At 42.9% G+C, this 20,930-nt stretch overlaps 2 protein-coding genes across 8 annotated transcripts in view; one reads left to right on the top strand and one right to left on the bottom strand.

Moving 5' to 3' along the window:
• Positions 1-20,930, bottom strand: part of cald1a (caldesmon 1a) — a 156,473-nt gene that overhangs the window by 120,724 nt on the left and 14,819 nt on the right. The window lies entirely within an intron of this gene.
• LOC133472110 (leucine-rich repeat neuronal protein 3) lies at positions 6,876-20,032 on the top strand. The gene is made up of 2 exons (XM_061762499.1): positions 6,876-7,174; positions 16,249-20,032. Exon 2 carries the CDS (start codon positions 16,630-16,632, stop codon positions 18,757-18,759), a length of 2,130 nt encoding a protein of 709 aa, XP_061618483.1. The 5' UTR covers positions 6,876-7,174; positions 16,249-16,629; the 3' UTR covers positions 18,760-20,032.

Below are 20,930 nucleotides of genomic sequence, written 5' to 3'. Positions count from 1 at the left end.
GTAAGTTGCATTCGTGAGTACAGGAACAATGCAACATTTTGTTTCTATAATTGCTACAAGTACTAAATAGGCCGATTTATTTTCTTCAAACGCAGCTCATTATGCAACATATTTACATGCGTTGATTTTATCATTCCCAGCGTGATACAAATAATGGACAAGGATCATACAACGCCCGCTGTTTGCCAACTCGGGGTGCTTTATGGGGGAGGATATCGTCATTAAAAACATGTCGCATAGGTACAATTATCACGAAGAATAAAAATAGGATTCCCTCTTATATACCATGACGACGCTGCGTTTAATTGGATCACACACAGCATGATAAGAGATTGAATGGAAATTTGCATTTTATAGCATATCAAGAATAAACATTACGGTGGTAATTTTTAAGGCATTAGGCATTTAATGGCAAAAAATGGACTCGGGTTTCCCTTGCCCGGATGCGGATCACCGGGGCTCCCCTCTGGAGCCAGGCCTGGAGGTGGGGCTCAAAGGCGAGCGCCTGGTGGCTGGGCCTGCACGCATGGGGCCCAGCTGGGCACAGCCCAAAAAGGTAACGTGGGAGGGGGGGTCGAGTCCATCGAGTCCGAGTGGACCATGTTCTGCGCCTCCATTGCTGAGGCGCCGACCGGAGCTGTGGCCGTAAGGTGTTCGGTGCCTGTCGTGGCGGCAATCCCCGAACCCGTTGGTGGACACCAACGGTGAGGGATGCCGTCAAGCTGTTGAAGGAGTCCTATCGGGCCTTTTTGGCCTGTGGGACTCCTGAGGCAGCTGATGGGTACCGGCTGGCCAAGCGGAATGCGGCTTTGGTGGTCGCTGAAGCAAAAACTCGGGCATGGAAGGAATTTGGTGAGGCCATGGAGAAAGGCTTCCGGACGTCTTCGAGGAAATTCTGGTCCACCATCTGGCGTCTTAGGAGGGGGAAGCAGTGCACCATCAGCACTGTGTATAGTGGGGATGGGGCGCGGCTGACCTCGACTCGGGACGTTGTGAGTCGGTGGGGAGAATACTTTAAAGACCTCCCCAATGCCACTGACACGCCTTCCCATGAGGAAGCAGAGTCCTTTTTAAGAAGGGGGACCGGAGGGTGTGTTCCAACTACAGGGGGATCACACTCCACAGCCTCCCTGGTAAGGTCTATTCAGTGGTGCTGGAGAGGCGGGTCCGTCGGGAAGTTGAATCTCAGATTCAGGAGGAGCAGTGTGGTTTTCACCCTGGCCGTGGACCAGTGGACCAGCTCTACACCCTTGGCAGGTTCCTTGAGGGTGCATGGGAGTTTGCCCAACCAGTCGACATGTGTTTTGTGGACTTGGAGAAGGCGTTCGACCGTGTCCCTCGGGGGGTCCTGTGGGGGGTGCTTCGGGAGTATGGCGTACCGAACCCCCTGATACGGGCTGCTCGGACGGAGTCAGATTTTGGTCCGCATATCCGGCAGTAAGTCGGACTCGTTTCCGGTGAGGGTTGGACTCCGCCAAGGCTGCCCTTTATCGCCGATTCTGTTCATAACTTTTATGGACAGAATTTCTAGGCGCAGCCGAGGTGTAGACGGGGTCCGGTTTGGTGGCCTCAGTATTGCCTCTCTGCTTTTTGCAGATGATGTGTTTCTGTTGGCTTCATCAAGCAGTGACCTCCAACTCTCACTGGAGCAGTTCGCAGCAGAGTCTGAAGCGGCTGGGATGAGAATCAGCACCTCCAAATCTGAGACCATGGTCCTCGGTCAGAAAAGGGTGGCGTGCCCTCTCCGGGTCGGGGATGAGATCCTGCCCCAAGTGGAGGAGTTCAAGTATCTTGGGGTCTTCACGAGTGAGGAAAGAATGGAACGGGAGATCGACAGGCGGATCGGTGCAGCGTCTGCAGTGACGGGGACTTTGTATCGATCCGTTGTGGTAAAGAAGGAGCTAAGCCAAAAGGCGAAGCTCTCGATTTACCGGTCAATCTACGTTCCTACCCAGGACACGCTGGAGAGACTACATCCTTCGGCTAGCCTGGGAACGCCTCGGGATGCCCCCGGAAGAGCTGGATGAAGTGGCTGGGGAGAGGTGAGTCTGGGCATCCCTGCTAAAGCTACTGCCCCCGCGACCCGACCTCGGATAAGCGGTAGAAAATGGATGGATGGATTAGGCATTTAAACATAATAGCATTTGTGATTATTTTAGTGTTAAAGCAGAGATGGATGGATGGTGCCAGTCTGTGAGTCTGAACTATTTTTAAAGGCGCACCCACGGGGCTGATATTTGACGTCATGGCTAATGTAGTGGGTGTGATGAGCTACAAATAGATTCGGTATCAAAGCTGAGACACTTTAAAGTAAATGTGAACGGTGTGACCATTAAAAAGCCTCCAACTGTGGAATATACCGGCCATTCAGCCAAGTAGTAGACGTACAGAAATAATGCATCATCATTACTTTCTTCCATTCAAATTTTATGACTATTTTCATTGGTAAAATTCTACTCTGCTCTTTAAACTATACAACATGCATGCTCATTTTGTTTAAAAAAAAATTACAAACAGATTGTTTACTTGCTAAAGTACTATCCAAGTTAGCATACTTAAATGTGGATTCCTTTTCTGCATTTAGGAGAAAGAGATGTAAGCCTCAGGGTGATTTTTGGGAGCACATGTACTGTTAAGAACAGATAGCAGCCTCTTTTGAAAGTGGCTTTTCTCAGAGATGAGTATCAATTTTAATTCTGTGGGCTGGGACTAGGAGTCTGCAAACTGTCTAAGACAATGAAAGTGAACTACATAAGCGGGATATTTCTTTGAGATAGAAAAGTGGGTAGAGTTTATGCAAGAAGTGCTCCAAGTACTAAAAATACTCCACCGTAATCTTCCATTCTCCGCACAATCTTTATCAGAATCCAAGTTATAGTCTATCGAGCGGGGCGTTAGTCACAATAAGTGCCGTGACTGCTGCCTGTGCACGGAACAAGCGCACGGATGTGCACAGCCTCAGCAGAGGACATATCATTTTCTTTATGTCACTTGTAAAAGAGCCATTTATAACTGTGAAATTCAGTCAATAAATTCCGCTGCCCTCCGTGGCCACGGCGGAACACGTCACAAAATGTCACCATGAAACACCTTCGGAATATTCCCCAAACTCTGCAATAAACAAGTGCGGGCGAAGGACATAATTTACACTGTAAACACCTCGTGCCTTCTTCAAACGGGCTCGCGCACACCCTCTTTTCGCCCTTGCCTCAAAATAGTGTTTTATAGCATTAAATTTAACGCATTTTTCACGGCGGGCCAATTTTCTGCTTTTGTCAAGGAACAATCGAGGCTTCCCCCGTGACTCAGAGTGGTTTTATGGTGAGTTGACTGCACCCTTGACTTGCTTCATGAGCTGTGAAGTCTCCATGGTCAACTTATGAGGTCTAAGGTATAGGCAGAGGGGGAAAAAAATGCTGAATTAGCTGTCACTGCCCCATTCCTCCAGTAAGGACCACTACATAGGCAGTTGTTTTCTTAAAAAAAAATTATAATAATACTTTGATTTCTATCACCCTCTGTGCCTTAAAAAAAAAAAAAAAAAAAAAAAAAAAAATCACATCAGTATGCCACTACACAATTTAAAATGTTTTAAAATCTCCTTTTTGTAGCCTATTTCTGTAGTGTATAAAATGTCAAAGTGAGGCGTTTTATGTGTCGTCAGATCAATGTGAAACAATGTCCTCTTGTGTATAACATGACATGACATAGCTGTACATTTATTTTTTTGGACGGAAAAAAAATGAAACTAGTCTTTGAAGGCGAAAACTGCAAGAAGCTATCAGTCGTCACTTAAAAATAGCCATTCAAATAATGACAATACATCATGTTTCATAGGGAACGCGCTTCCCTGGCCCATCAGATTAAAAGAACCACAATGCTTCAAATCTGAGGACAAAGGCAGCTTTAGAAAGCACATGTAGACAAATATAACGTGCAATCTTGCTGTCATTCTCGAGAGATGACATTGAGAGAACCGACGGAAGTCACCGGGGACTCAACAGTCTGGGGAAATTAAAAATAGTCTTTCCAGTGTAGCACATAACACATTTCAATGGGATCTGAACAGCCAACCTGCAAGTCGCTTCTTTCAAATACGACAGCAAACGCTATCTTGCACGTGGTTGCCAGTAACAGCATACAGTACTGTACACGCACAGTCCAAAACGACTGCTGTATCAACAATTCTGCTCATATTGTTACATAAACACCCTTTTGACCATTTCAGTCAGGGTTGTATTAGCTCTTACAAAATGTTTTCCGTTAAATTTAACTGGATTTAAGCTTTTGTTTTAGTGCGAGAATATCAAAGTAGACCTTGTTTCTTGCTAAAAACAGGGCATTTAACACCGTCTTACTCTTATTTACTGAAGGCATACCTTTTGGTAATAATACAGTTTTAGTTTATACATTTTTTATATATATATATACTTAATGTTTAAATTGCAAAACGCCTTTAACCCAAATATCTAAAATGCTATAATCTAGCCTCTGCTTGTCACTGATAGCCTGATGATAATAGTACTGCGTGAACTTCAAGGTCAGCAAATGTATCACTAAAGAGCTGATGTTTTTGATGACTTTTGTTTTTTCTGCATTTTTGCTTGTAAATATTTTTTTATATAATGTCATACTTACATATTGTAAAACTAGAGTTGGCAATCCCAACATTGAGGAAGGTTTTGTTCTTATATGATAAGGCCCCCAGATAGACCTTCAAGTTCCTGGGAATTCCAGTCTCTCAGGACCTGAAGTGTGACCCATGAATCATAATCATCACAAATAATTACAAATCTAACAATAACAGAAACATGTACTATTAGTAGATCTGATGATTGTTATCAACCACGCAGTGTTCCTGCAGACTGAATGTAGTCTATTTATAACCTGTGCACAAATATGTAGCTGAAAAAAATAAATGTGTCATTCTGTCAGGTAGCCTGTCAGCTCGTTAGCAAAGCCTCCTCACCTTGAGCGCAATAACAACAGCGACAACAGTTGTTGTTGAAGTTGCACAGTAAATTTCTTCTTCATTACATTATATGAAATAACACCAAGAGAGTTAACTCAATAAACTGGAGAATTTACCATTGGAGGACTCTTTACTCTGGTTTTACATGTGGTCGTCATATTGCAACAAAAAAAAAAAAAAAAAATGGAATAAAAAGAATGTAAGGCGAAAACAAAAAGTTGATGCACTGTGACATCATATAGTAACAATATATGTACACATTATGACTTGGATAGACTGCATTAGACACAAGCCAGCCTCCAGCAGAACTAGTTTTGGATCAGAACTTTCTGGACTGACAGATGAGGGATGTCTCTGTCTCGCCGAGAGGCTGCGGCTAACCCTGCCCGACCTCCAGGATCATCAGTTTGTAGAACATTGTGTTAGAAAGCCTCCTGGGATCTGAGTGGGGAGCTCTGGAGCTAATAGGTACAGATATCCATTTTCTTCCCTTGCTCTGCCTTCTACTGCACACTGCAAAAAAAAAATGCTCACGAGTATGACATTCTTAAAATTAGTCTTGCATGGTCTGTCATGAATGGGCTGGGTAAAAACAACTAATTGTTACTATATTGTTTTAACTTAACACATTAACTGCCATTGACGGCTTTAGAAGTCAAATATCCATGTTAACTGGGAAGGATGGCAGTGAATTAGTTAAAAACAAATTTGGAAAATACATGGATTACAAAAAATTAGGAGACACAAACCAAACGATACACATACATAATGTGAGATTCATAAGGAAAATTATTTCGCTTTTTTTTTTTTTTACATTTGCATGTTTTGCAAGACTGGTAAAAACCAATACAGGTATACTATGCATTCAAATTTTATTAGTGCGCATGTGTGTGGTGGGTGATCTATCCCTGCCCTCTCTGGAGCTAAAAAACAAATCAGAAAAACAAAGATGAGAGAAAAAAATATACAAAAATAGAATAAGATAAACTACAAACAAAAATAATAAAATGCAGCACTTAATTCTTGATTATTGGAAGCTAAAACCTATATCATCCAGAAAGAGTGTAATATACCGTAAATGAAGCAAAACAAGACGAATACAGATAGGCAGAAACACAGGGGCACATCACCTGCAAATACTGGTTTACACCGCTGCTAAAGGAGCATGGATGTAAACAACAATGTACAGTACACTACATTACAATGTTCATAAGAGCAGTTACATTCCTTGAAAATTGGTTGTCCCGCCAGATATTTTATATTTTTTCCACTGGATATTTGTGTTTCGTTATATTTTTACGTGATTTAATGGCTTTACTTAAAATATTTTAGAAATGGAGAAAACATCAGAGGAAATTACTACGTTAATTTCATGTAATTTTAAGGGGAAAAAATACTATATCAGGATATAAATTCTTAGAGATATTACTTATCGGGATAGACATTTTTGTCCATTTCGTACAGCATTAAGCAGAAACATCTTTTGTATCATATCATATCATATATATCATGATAATGACATCAATTATATATATCATTTGTATTCTTTCCCTCACACAATGAGATTTGATATCAGATTGATCAGTGGCATCAATTATGGAATTATGGAAATTGTAATCGGTTCCCATCCCTACACTGGCAGTTAATAAAGTGGGTCTCAATTATGCTCATTTGCATACAATCTGTCAGAATTAACTCCAATATTTCAATGCCCATGACTATATTAACGAGTTTGATGGGCACTTTTTGCAGCGTTCTTCCCCTCCAACACATGAGAGCGAGCGACCGTATTGGGCATGACCGACAGCCCGCCTCCACCAAACAGAGAAGGGATGCAGCGAGCTCCTCTGACGCTATTGGCTCACTCCCGGGAAGGCGGGGACTAAACCTCATCCTCTAATGACTAGTGAGTGAGGAGGCGGCGGGTCGACACGGAGAGGGATGCTGCCTCCGTCAGCCTCTCTGACGACGCCAAGGGAAGGACACGCGTGAGGCTTCTTTGTGTTTTCTCAACACTTGGACTTTTCCACATTCCCCCCCTCCCCTTGTTCCCCTCCCCTCCTCCATCTGGTTCAACTGTGAGGAGCAGAGGTCTGACCGAAAGGACCACACATTGTTGACTGGCGTCTCATCACCAGAGCGGCGCACTTGACGGGAATACTGTCCACACGCGCTGCTTCGAGGGCTGCAATGTTAAACACGGTAAGTTTACTTGTGTGTAAGATACGATAGTGCATCTTTTTTTTTTGGCGTCGGATCCACTGTTGGATGGTCGCATCTGCGCAAACGCACATCGCAAGTTAACAAAAGGCTGCATTCAATGATTCGTGTTCAGCCATTTCTGAACACACACGCACACAAATAGCGGTGTCTAAAAATGCTGATGATGGTAATGACTAAAGCCAGTTTGACCACATTTTAAATTTTTTTGCATGCACGCATGATCCTCCCATGTCAACATGCAAGAGGATTGCTGGATGGTGCCAAGTGTGGAAGTAAGGGACGCGCACTTGTATGTCCCCAGGTCGTGCATAGTGACCGCACTCCAGACACGTCTCGAAGAAATCCTCACCTCCTCCCTTCCGTTTTTTTGTTGCCAACACACAAGTGTACCGATGCCATGAAAGTGCATTACATACTCGCAGCTTTTGATTTTTACCCCCCTCTTCCTTCCCCTGGCACATGCACACACTCCTCCTATGCACGTTGAATTGACTCGGGTGCATCGGCACAGTGCATCCAATGCGTAATTAAAGCAGCCACTGTGAGGCATCTTTGAGCTCCCTCAGCATCATCACTGCATGTGCGTGTTCACGCACACCCACACACCAGGCATCTAGCTGTGTGTGTGTGTGTGTGTGTGTGTGTGAGAGAGAGAGAGCTGCTCTCTCATCGCCAAACCAATAGGGCGTTTATCTAGCTCTTCACGCACCCTCTTGGTCCAAAATGTAAGTCGTCCAGCAGATGATGTGCTGGTGCACGTTTCAAAGGCAGGTGGAGCACAATGCTTGTGTTCCTCTATGCCGGGATGGTGGTTAGAATACATTTGGGCCTTCACTGGGGGACTGGCTCAGCCCTCCCAAAAAAGCTGCATAGAAAGGAACAGACAGAAAGAAAAAAAAGAAAAACTGGCTTGCTAAGAGTCCTTGATTGAAATGTACCAAAAAAAAAAAAAAAAAAAACAACTGAAGCACAGCACTAATGGCTGGCTTCATTATTTTGGGCACATTTGCTCCAAAACAAATCAATATTACATGTCCACAACAAGTCATATGTTTAACGTGAGTGGCTCAGGGAATTGCCTATTGATCTCTAGGCAATAAGGTGCGTATGTGTGTGTATGTGGTGTTGCTGGAAAAGATATTGTACCCGCAGTGGCCTTGTGGAGACTCGGAGAGTGTCGTTTACACTGTGTTGATGTTCGACATTATGCATTTTTCTGTAGGTAGAGGGCAGCAGGTCCCTGGGAGGTGACAAATGTGTGGGCGAAGGGGGAAGCTCAAAACCAAATCAATCTCAGGATGATCTCCTACGTTTTGCGCGGTGACGGTAACGAGATGCCGCAGGATCTTGTGCGCCGGGCCCGCCGAGCGAAATACATGTAAACATATTCACAATACGGCTGCGGGGGAGGGTGGTGGGGATCAGCTGGCGCAGCCAAGCGTCTGCTCTCTGATAGCATTCTGTTCCCAAACAGGCAGAGATGCACATTAAAATGGAATAAGCACAAACAGAGGGCACCAGGAACATGCAGGGTGAGTTTGTGGGTTTTCTTGTAGATATATTTGACAAGCTGCATCGAAAACCTCCCAAACAAAAGAAAGTATAAAAGGATTTGTCACTGTGGTGGCTTTTGTGAGACCATATCTAAAGGTCAATATGACATTTGATAGCGCGTCTATATCACATGACATTTGCAATTTACTTTTGCATCTTGGGGCAATACTATTTCTTGTATTCATAGATAAAACAAGTAAAAGTGAGCAGTGTTCTGCAAAAAAAAGTAATAAAAGCTGATAAGTGCAACATTGGGTAGCTTTACAGTAAACCGTTTATCGCAGGGGTTGTGCAATAAATGAAATCTGTGAGGTAGTGACTCATTTATTATATTATATAAATTGACAAGTTTCATATATACAATTCAATGCCAACATGTGATACTTTAGAGAGGTGCAGGTATTTTATTTTTCCACTTGAGGCCACCATCCACACACTCTCCAAAAGCACATGCTTATTAGGCGGATGTGCTCTGCTTGAATGACATGAACAACAGCCCATGCCGACATTTGTGAACAGGTGATTTGCTGCCTGAAGCATTGATACCGTTCCTCACACTGACAGACCTGGCAATGTAATCAGCGAAAAGCATTATGGGAATCCAGTTTTTAACTACAGTACTGTACTTGTAGAAAATCAAGCTAAACGTTGCTCTTTAATTTCATTTGTTCCTATCAATATTGTTAAGAGTGTGTGCATTAGCTCTTCATCCAGATTGCTAAGATTGGTATTTGGAAATTTATTTCATAAAAGTGACTGTGTCTTGTGTTTTAAACAGTGACTTTCTGGTCATGTCCTTTGTATCCTCGAGTAATTTGGTGATTTACCAAATTTATGAGTTGAGATCAGTAAGGTTTTTTTTTTCTGCTCGGAATAAGAGTCCAGTTGACCTTATGTGAGTCATTGCTGTCACATTAAAATCATATAGGCAATGAAAAAAAAAAATATATTCTCAAATTTGTGCAGGTGAGTTTCTGCACTACACTGCCCTATTAAAAAAAATAAATCTGCAATGCACTGAATCCCCAGTAACTGTGATGCAGCAAGGGATTACTGTATACCACAGTTGAACATGATAGGAACATATGGCCATATTGCAGTTTCAAACATGGGAAAACAAGAATGACATCCAAGGGCTTCTGCTGCATGGTTCATCTGTTCTGCATTCAGACTGCTACATATAGTATAGCCCCTCGGCCCTGATAAATCAGTGATGACAATTCTTTCATATACCATCTTGTGCATGTGAACAAGATGCTGAAACTGTCTCCCAGAAGCCATTTGAAAATGCCACATTCATGTTTTAGGTGAGGCAAAATTAAAACACACAGAAAGTCAATCTGAGACCACTTGAAGTCATAAAGAGATCCAGTGTTGCCATAAATGCCTTTCGATGGCGTATAATTCTGTCTGCCGGGGGAACTTCCCCCTATAGGCTCATGGCCTCTTGACCGCCCCTATATTACTAATATGAATATAGATAGCTGTGCATCTCTGAGGCGGCACACATGCCACATTTGCACCTGCTGATTCAATTTGGCACTGACTTTGAGGAATATGCCAGTGGCACCATTTTCCTCCTCCTCCCTCCCTTCATTCTGCCCAGTAGCAATACGTGGGACATTATGCAGATTTTTCTCAAGAGTGAGCGTGCTTATGCGCCCATACAAATGATTGTTGGACTGTTCGCGATGCCTTTGACCTTATCCGTGGTACCGCAAAGGTGGATACTTTGTCTTAAGTTAAAAAAAAAATAAAAAATGCAGCCCAATGCGAATTAGAAAGAACCCAAATGGTGCGCTTTCACTAGTGTGGTATGTATACACATTATGTGTGTTTGTTTTACACTGCAAGGACACAGTCAGCTATTTCATGTGCGCGCACTTTAGGTCTGCAAATTCATGCATTTCAAGTGATGCTGTATTCTGTTGTTCCTGTCTGTGCACAGTCATTAATGCAGCAAGGTGTACTAGCGCTCGATAGTTTTGCGTGTGCGCTCGTTGAGCCCTAGGGAAGGTTGTGTCCAGGGAAGTGCTTTTATAAAAAAAAAAAACAGACGGGGTCCTGTGGTTAATTCGGAGCATTGATTTTACATTAACGACCAACTCGCCAATGGCCACGGCCATACAAGGTGCAGATGTAAAGGCGAAAAGTGTCGAACTGGTGCAACATGCACACACACGTACACACATCGCATATGGGTTGCTTCATTATGCATATATGCTGCAAAGGTTTTCTTTAATAGACTTTCTTCTTACCTTGATGAACGTATAATAGCAAATCAATAAGGTGAAGGTCAAAGGGAGTGACAGTGAAGCCTTAGAGCGGTATCCACCCACAGAGGGGCTTAACCAGAGGATCGGAAGTGGCTCGGTCGTGTCAAGCCAGTGTTACGCATCGTCACATGTACACTTCCAGCATCCATTATTGCGTGGGCGCTATCATTTTCCTTCTTCAGACCAACATCAACATCATCATCAGTACAAAGTAAGACACCAAACCATGGAGATATTGGAGGAAATGTCCAGAGATGGAATACAGTATATCCCAAACTGAATTGGATATTCCTTCATCTCTCAAAACAAATCGTCCTAATCCTGCAGTACAAATTTACAACTGGAATGCTACCCATGTCAATATATATTCTCTTACACTTACACAGTGTTGGTTAGAAATAAGAAATGAAAATCGACTGCAACAATAAACTGCACTTCCAATCTACCAATGACAGAAAGCACTTTACAGCAAATTCATATTCATGCATTTACCCACACATTTATACTGCACTGGCGGAGGCTTGCCCACACATTTCTACTGCACTGGCAGAGGCTGTCACGTAAGGTCCTATATATGCTGCTCATGGAGGAGCATTTTAAGGATAATTGTTTTCCTCAAGGACACATCTCCATGGCGTTTCGGAGACATCATAGTACCAATTATTAGATGGCCAGTTCTACCTTTTGATCCATGCCTCCCTGTAGACAGCGTCTTTGCTATTTACAGTCAATGCACTTGAGGCCAGGTCAATCTGAGAAACAGATCCAGAGAGTCGGAAGAGAGCCTGACCTGTGTAGCAACACAACGACAACAACAATTACTATTATAAACGTGTGCTGACATGACAGAAAGGGTTTATTGGTAAGAAAAAAGAAGGATCGAAGTTGGTTTGGGAAGGGAGAGGAACAAAATGGCTAATTCTCTTCTAGTTCAGTAGAGCAGTAATAAAAAAGGATTCTAAAAGAGATAGAGTGGAGTGCAAACTCAAGAAAAAGCACAGAGTAGGACGAGAGCAGGGGAGTGAACTAAGGTCTATTACCAATGGACGTCAAGGTAATTTGACTCTGCCCTACTTTCCGCATACATCTGACCTTTATGTCTTTTACCGCCACTCAGCAGATGCAACACCGCCTTGTTACCACTTAGACCGTGCAGACCTTGTAATCACCCACCTCCCCGTGGGGAATTTTGCTCCCCACGAAAACTGACACGTGGAGGTTTTCCAAAGCTTAAGTGCGACAAATTCTCTCTAGTGTGTGCCACGGCCTAGTGTATTTTGTAGAGTAAGTATTTTAATTTCATTTTTTTTTTTTTATTTTTTTTTTTCCCCCAGGAACTGTAGGTCACCCTGTAACCACACAGGGCACAGCTGAATACCCAACCTGCAGCATAGCAATCATCTTTATGTCCTTGCTCCACTAAATCCCATCCAAGCCCCATGAAGCCAGAGGGAAGATTTATACCCCTTTTCAATAAACAGCATAAAACAAACAGTTCTGCCCGGTCGTTGGGCGACATGGCCGACTTGAGTCAGGCAGCAGGCCTGAATTAGTGCCGTAGAGCCACCCGGGACCAACGTTTTGTGCCCCTGGTGTGAACGCTCATTAATTTAAAGTGGTCATATCTCACTGGTCTCCAATCAAACTGTATTTGTGCCATTACTGGCCAGAGACAGCCTCAGCGCATAATGGAGGTGGCCCGGTGGGAAAGTTAAGTGTGAGGCGCTGCCAAGAGCTGAATGAAAAAGCTTTTCACCTTGAACTGTGATGAGAACTCATCCAAATTCAGGTATATCGTGATTAGCCTGACAGAACTGCAAATGTGAGTGCAAATAATCTACATGTTGTATTCTGGGCACATATGCCAAGAAATCCAATCTGCCAATAAAACATATGTCTGGGTAACATTAAAAAAAAAAAAAAAAAAAAGACAAGACAAAGTGCCCACCGTAGGGACTCCAAAACGTGTCACATGAGTGATTCCCCTCCTGTTCATCTTTTGACACTTGGGAGCCCGCGTTAGCTCCATGAATGAACAACTTAGACTGACCTATAAAGGACCTCCATTGGATCCCGTGCAAATGTCACGGCCTAATGTATTTCAAGTAGTTTCAAGCCTTTTAGGCGATAACTACCAGCTGTTGATTATCTAATTCTCTGCTGGAGATTTTCCTGGAACAATTTACACACATCGATCTTGTACTTGCCCCTCCAATATTAACATGTCTTTCTTGGTCCAACAGCGGCCAAACGTAGCTTTTTTCCCCCTTGAGCTCCAATCAAACAGCAACCGCTTCCCTTGCATTGAACTCTGTTTTTTTCTACTAATTGCACAGCTACATTGACTGCAGTTCATAGCGGTCAACACAACATCACCGACTCCATGTCAAACTGTTCCTTTTTTTTTTTTTTTTTTTTTTGATTCTCTCCAGGTCTCGACTCTCTCTCTCTCTCCACATTCTCTGCCAATTAAAACTGCCAGTGAGCAGAGCTTTGTGGGAAATTAATGCTTTACAGCGGCAGGGGGTCTGTGGGGAACTGTTGAGGGAGGGTGGGCTGTCGTTGGGCCGCTTGACCGGACGTCTTATTAATAGGTGAGCGCAAGTGGTTTGTGGACCCGATTGTCACATCTTTCGCGGGGCGCGGCCTCCATCACATGATGCAGCAGCACAATACCAATTTACTGCTAAAACTACTTTTGGATTGAAATGTTTATTTGGAAGATGACGAGCAAGTTACAGTAAAAAATGCACACAAGATGGGCAGCAGTGTTGGGAAGTAACTAATTACATGATTACATAATTGAATACAAATTGTATGAACTTGTAATCCATTACATTACTGGTGAAAAAAGATGTGGTTCAATTCTAGTTGCTTTTGTAAATTTCCATTACAATTTTAGTTACATTTGAAAACTAGCTGCAAAAGTTCATCTTTTTTTCAAACTCACTTCCTCCTTCTAAAGGCTTTTGATTGGCCAGTTTCATTCTGCCGTAGTCTCAAACATAACATTTTTTCCAAATATGACCTCGAAGCGCCACCTCATGCTACAATCTATTAGTTTTGATGAAAAGGTTTTGAAAAGGTTTAGACTCATACTTACACTTATGAACAGAAAAGAACTGACATTTGATCTTTCTAATTTTGGACTTTATTATGGAACGTTCACTTATCTGGTTTTTCATATGAAGCGATCTTGTCTAACTTGTGCACATTTGTCATTAGGTCAACATGATCTATTTCAAAATAATGATCTATGGTCCACTTCTTTCAAGGAAACATCCAAGGGTCCTGTTGATGCATTCATTCAAAATTAAGAAATCAAAATGTAATCATCAGATGTACTGTAATTACTTACACTTCTTTGAGAAGGTAATTAAAATAGTTACACAACACTACCATTACATTTTCAACACTAACTTTTTACATGATGGAATGAAATGTTATGTTGTTATTCTAAGTAGCTAATTCACTATAAGTGTTCTCAAAAATATATTTTTATTCTGAATAATGGGTTCGTTCAGCCAAATATTCAAGTCGTCAATATGGCGGCAAGTAACTTTGCTGAATTCAGTCTGGAACTAATGCCTGCACTATTCGTCATGTCCAGATCTAAGCACGCTGTCGATTTTCATTAACAGAAACGTATTCTCATTTATTGCCAAGGAATTGTGTTTGCAAGCCACACCATCTTGTAAATTGTTTAACCATTCTAATCCCACCCTACATTTAATCAATGCAGGCCAGATAACACTGAACGTTAAGACAAAAAAGGGTAATGATTCCGTCACAAAATACAAGTGAGGCATTGCTCCCACTGACCGAGGTGTCCTGGGTGAGGAGCAGTAAGTAGTTCATGTCCACAATGAAGCTCAGCCTGTTTTATCAGAATGGTTTTGGTGTTGCAGCTTATCAAAGTTTTGGAGAAGCACTTGCACTCTCTCCGCTCCTTCCACTGGCTCCACATACCCATGTCTCCCACCTCTCAGCCTGTCTCCGGTCAATGCTGGAGCAAAAGTTGAGAAATGAACCTCTGGCACGGCAGAGCCAAGTGCAGCGTTCATGGGTATTTATTTATATATTTTCATTGCACTGTATTTTATTCCCTGCGTCTCCCTTGTGGCCACTGAGGTGGAAACAGCGACTCTGATGAAATGAAACCATTTCTCTTTTCTTGTTCTTGCTCTCCATCCGTCGTTACACTTCATCCTCATTTTCTCTGCTCTCACAGGCCTGAAATATCACAAGCACCATCAAAACCCGTCTCTTCATTAAGAGGCATTTACAAATGTCACGGTACAAATTCAAGCCTGAGCCATTGCCAGGGGAGGAGGTCATAATGTTATGGTCACAGAAATATGATACTGAAATGCATATTTCACAGGGGATTTGTGTTTTGTACAGCTGCTTTAATAATTTAAAAAAAAAAAAAAATCCCTTTACTCTTTTTGTATTGATAAAAGGGTGAGCTTAAGTGACAAGTTTAAAAATCCCCAGTGTTAGACCATTTGGTTATTATTATTAGTAGTAGTAGGATAAGGTCAGCATTTCACTTTGAACTAACATCACAATTTACAAGTGCCTCTCCTTTGTGGTACTGATAATTTGTAAATGTATCCATAATCATAAAGTAAATATTTTTGTTCCCCTGCCTCAGGCCTGCACATGGGCGCAGTTAGTGTTTATAGTGTATCCCATCTCTTTAATGTCAAGAGTGAAATGCACCACTCTATTCCTGTTAGCTGTACAATCCCTTTAGTGGTCCAATGTGATGATTGCAAAGACAATTATGGCGATTCCAGAATGTGCACTGTTGCCGTTGTTTGCTTCAAACAGCCACGTGAAAACAGCACCTGGGTCAAGCTTGCGGTCTCATTGGCTGCCTGTTGACTTGTTGCTATGGTGACTGACATATTCCAGAGTTCTGAAGCAGCTTGCCGTGTGGCTAATACTCAAGCTACAGGGTATCTGCCAGCTAGGAATCATAACAAAGCCACACTTCTAACCAATAATAGGCTGGCATCAGAACAAATGCCATCTTGAAAGCGCTCGTGCCTAGAAGGTCAAACATTTTTAAAACCATGGTTCTGTGTAAAGTGAGTGTGAATAAAAGTCAACATATATCACTGTGCCTTTAATAAATGTCAACGTGTCCAAAGGCTTTGCTGTTACATGTTATTACGTAATGGTCACCGTGATTCATGGCTTGTTTGTCTCTTATAGGTTGGAATGGACTGGGCTGTGGCCGACAATCAGCGAGGACGTCTGTCTTTCTAAAGACGAGGAGACATTTTACGGATGCCTGTGACTGTGCCAAGTCCCTACATCGCTCCCGATTCCACTGGTCTACCTGACTGCAGCCTTGGCCCTGCACCCTGACTTTGAGCGGTTAGTAATTGCCTCCAAGGGCAATTGCACAGCAAGACAGCAACGACAACAAAAACAAAGCACGACTCTTGGGAACTGGGAGCCCTGCTGCAGTGGAATGTTGAGGTGGCGGGGCTGGTGAGTCATTCACCTCAGCAGATGCAACAAATTATTCATCACTCGTGAACAGCAAAGAATACATAATTTACGAGGAGCAATTTCCGACTGGAGACCAATATGAAGGACGTGTCATTCGTGGATCGTCTCTTTGTTGGCTTGGCCGTGGCCTCTTTTGTTGTGGCCACTGACAAAAGGCCAGACTGCCCCAAACTCTGCGTATGTGAGAACAGACCCTGGTTCTCTCCTAGTTCTGTATACATGGAGGCACAGACTGTTGACTGTAATGATTTGGAACTATTTCACCTGCCAGAGAACCTACCCGTGGACACAGAAGTACTGTTGCTGCAAACAAATAATGTTGCAAAAATAGACAAACCCTTGGATTACCTGGCCAACATCACAGAGGTTAATTTATCGCAAAATAACATCTCATCCATGAGCGAGGTCCATTTTGGAATTCTGCCTCAGCTTCTGTCCCTACATATGGAGGAGAACCGAATACAAGAGCTGCCCGACCAGTGTCTGGTGGAGGTGGCAAATCTTCAAGAGCTCTATCTCAATCACAACCTCATCTCCTCCATTTGCAAAATGGCATTCCAGGGTCTCAGCAAGCTTCTACGGCTCCACCTCAATTCAAACAAGCTGAAAATCATTCACAGAGAGTGGTTCGAACCCATGCCAAATCTGGAGATTCTGATGATTGGTGAGAATCCTGTGCTTTCTATCGATGAAATGAATTTCAAACCTCTCAGCAGCCTCCGCAGTCTTGTTCTCACCAGAATGAACCTGTCTCAGCTCCCTGACAATGGTTTGGCCGGCCTTGATGACTTAGAAAGCATCTCCTTCTACGATAATACGTTCACTGAGGTCCCCCATTCTGCCCTGAGAAATGCAAAAAACCTGAAGTTTCTGGATCTGAATAAAAACCCAATTGCAAGAATACAGCGAGGGGATTTTGCGGACATGCTCCATTTAAAAGAGCTAGGGATTAATAGCATGCCAGAGCTTGTTTCCATCGACAGCTTTGCCCTCAATAATCTGCCCGAGCTGACTAAAATAGAAGCCACCAACAACCCGAAACTCTCCTACATTCACCCTAATGCTTTCTACAAACTGCCACGACTGGAAACACTAATGCTAAATGGCAATGCACTGAGTGCCCTCCACAGAATTACGGTCGAGTCACTCCCGAATCTCAGAGAGGTTAGCATGCACAGCAACCCCATTCGCTGTGACTGTGTGGTACGCTGGATGAACATGAACAAGACCAACATTCGCTTCATGGAGCCCGACTCGCTGTACTGTGTCGAGCCTCCGGAGTACGAGGGCCAGCATGTCCGACAGGTGCACTTCAGGGAGATGATGGAGATTTGTCTGCCACTCATATCTCCCGAAAGCATGCCCGGGCATATTAAAGTACGCAGCAGGAGCTCGGTGTCGCTCCATTGCCGGGCCTTTGCTGAACCGGAGCCGGAGATCTACTGGATCACCCCGTCCGGGAATAAAGTCATGCCCAACACGGTGTCCAATAAGTTCTACATGCACCCAGAGGGAACGTTTGACATCTACGACATCACCGAAAAAGAAGCCGGTCCTTACACATGTGTTGCCCACAACCTGGTTGGAGCTGATCTTAAATCAGTTTCAGTTGAGGTGAATGGATATTTCCCCCGACCTGCAAATGGTTCGCTCATTGTCAAGGTCAAGTCAGTGGAGACAACTGCCATCCTGGTTTGGTGGAAGGCAAACCCAGGCACTCTGGCTCCCAGCATCAAGTGGTACACCCCGTCAAATGCTAACCATCCTCCTGCTTCATTTTCCACCAGGGTGCCCTCTGACGTCCAAATCTACAACCTTACCCATCTCAGCCCTGCCACTCAGTATATAGTATGCGTGGACGTCCGCAGCATCCACTACAAGCATTACACCAAATGTGTCAATGTCACCACCAAGGGATTAGAGCTCGCAGCCAAGGACACAGAAAAATGGGACACGGCGCTAATCACATCCTTTGGTGTGCTCCTGGCTGGGATTTCATTGGGCTGTCTGCTTATTTATGTGTCTCTGAGGATCCACCAACTTAATGGGGACTTAAGGAAATGCGACTCCAAAGCTTTGCTGTTACCAGCGGAAGCTGCCGGTGGGCGCCCTCCTTTCTTTACCAAGCTGTGGTTTTCAGGTAGGGTGCTGCCGAGTGGTGTGGAAGTGAAAGCCACAGTCATAAATGTGTCTGACAATTCATTTTAAGGACTTACACTAATTGGACACGACTACAGGCAGGGGTGGACAAATATGTCGTACTGTTTAAAAGGCAAACCCATTGCTGAGCCCCAGCTCAGATACTCTGGCAAGACATTTGGACTGGGATGGAACAGTGTAATTTCCAAATAGCTGCTCTCCCACTTTCAACCTCAGCTGATGGGGTGGCTTTGTAACTGCGACATCAAGCGACGCAAACATCAAGCGGATGAGGCATTTCCTGCCAGAAGATACATTTAAGTACGATTCGTACAGAAACACAGGCGGGGGAAAGAAAGTTAAGATTAGATGATGAAGAGGATGACGAGAAAGAGGGTCCGCTCTCTTGTAACTGACTGTTCAATTTGTCCTGAATTGTGGAAATGTCTGTGTGGTCCCAAGCAATACCGTCTGTGCTTTGTCAAACATCCATAGACGAGTTAGCGATACAGTAATAACACCTGTCTATACCGAGGAAGGAGATTTAGTAGACTAGACAAATAACAGTGAACTATGGTGTAAAGCCTTTTGATGAAACATACCCCTGTCCTCTTTTCTATTTAAAATGAATTCTTGATTTTTCATGGAAATATTGTTATATATTCTATTATGTTAATGTCACCACAAAACGTCTGTATTGCAGCAGTTTAAATAATTGGCTTTATATTAAGGCAAGCGGCAGACTATGTTTGATTACAATGTCACATTAAGCATAATGGAATTCTGCTACAAAATGGGTGTCTTGAGAAGTAATGCTGTGTAGTTCTCTTTTCAACTATGACTGGGGGAAAATGTGGATATCTCGGACTACAACAAGTACAAAGCTGAGGTGGCTGCTGTGCTATGGCCAAAAAAACCAAAAAAACAAAAACAAAAACAAAAACAAAACAACAAAAAAAGTTGTTGGTATGCCCTGGTAAGTGCCTAAAAAAAGAACTACATGAGGTTGGAAGAAGAATCAAAAGGAATATGTCAGTTGCAGCAAAAAAAAAAAAAAAAAAAAAAAAAAAACCAAAAAAACAAACAAAAAAAGACAAAAAAAACCAAATATGACTATGTACTCATTGCAGAATCACAAGCTATTCTCCAGTATGACGTGAAGACTACCCTGTCAGTATTTTTAGCAAACATATTTTAAAGATATTTTGTTGTTGCTTTGGGTGTAAAGTTAAAAGCCATTTTTATATTATAACTGTTCTATATGTGATCTGCGGGCACAACAGACTAATTAAGCAACGTGCTACGAAAAAAATAAATAAATGTCAGTTTCTTTTACAAACAACTTCCAATGATTGCTCTCTTTTTAATTCTCATTGACTTGTCCTAACACAATTTGTAAACAATTGGTACTACATGTACTGTATATGTAATAGTATGAACATGTAGGACAAATATGGATCCATAGAGCTTACACTAAACATGAAAAAGAGCCTGTTGTTCACGTACACACTACACAGTGTGAAAAAGTGTCTTGCAAAAATGATTTTCAAAAAATGCCACGGGGAGCATTGTAGGTAAATGAAACAAATGGCTTAGATTTAGAAGAGTTTTAGAACGCAAGTGTGAGATGCATATGAGAATACATATGCCACTACATACCGCCTTCAGGTTTTACGGTCAGGTTGAGTTGCGTTTACCCTATTTAACTACAACCAACTAGGTTTCTCATCTCGATCATGACTGTTGTAGCACATTTTTTTGACAGTTAAAACATGTCGCCCGGCATCCGCAAAAATCATGTCCTGTCACTTTTGCATTGTCTCACGGCAATCTTGTTTTGTTCACGGTGGCCACTAGGAACAAAGTGAAAGCCTTAGCTTTCTGAGAGGAGCATCTGTATTCAGGTTTCTTTCGGTTCTGCTTTACCTAATGAAGTGTTCTGTCAATGTCTATATTTTCAACCAGACGACTCGAGGAAAGAAGAAAACGGCATGCTTAGTCAGGGACAAAACGTTCTTGAAGTCTGAAAAGAGTTGCACGGGGGCGTGATGGAGGCCATTCAAAAGCTCCAGGAATCGCATTTTATTGGGCCCACTGAATTATCCGGCACACGGAACATTTCGTACGAGAAAGTCAAGCATGATGAATGGCTGTCAGTCGCAGAGTGACATGGTGGATTTATCAAACTGGGCCCGGCGCTCGTACCTCAGGTCCAGCCTTCAGCTCCATGGACAGAAGCT

Source organism: Phyllopteryx taeniolatus, chromosome 22, assembly GCF_024500385.1.
Source record: "Phyllopteryx taeniolatus isolate TA_2022b chromosome 22, UOR_Ptae_1.2, whole genome shotgun sequence".
NCBI lineage: Eukaryota > Metazoa > Chordata > Actinopteri > Syngnathiformes > Syngnathidae > Phyllopteryx > Phyllopteryx taeniolatus.
This window is presented reverse-complemented; position numbering and strand designations above follow the sequence as displayed.

Excerpts from the sequence above, each read along its gene's own strand:
- LOC133472110 (XM_061762499.1), top strand. The coding sequence starts at position 16,630 with ATGAAGGACGTGTCATTCGTGGATCGTCTCTTTGTTGGCTTGGCCGTG.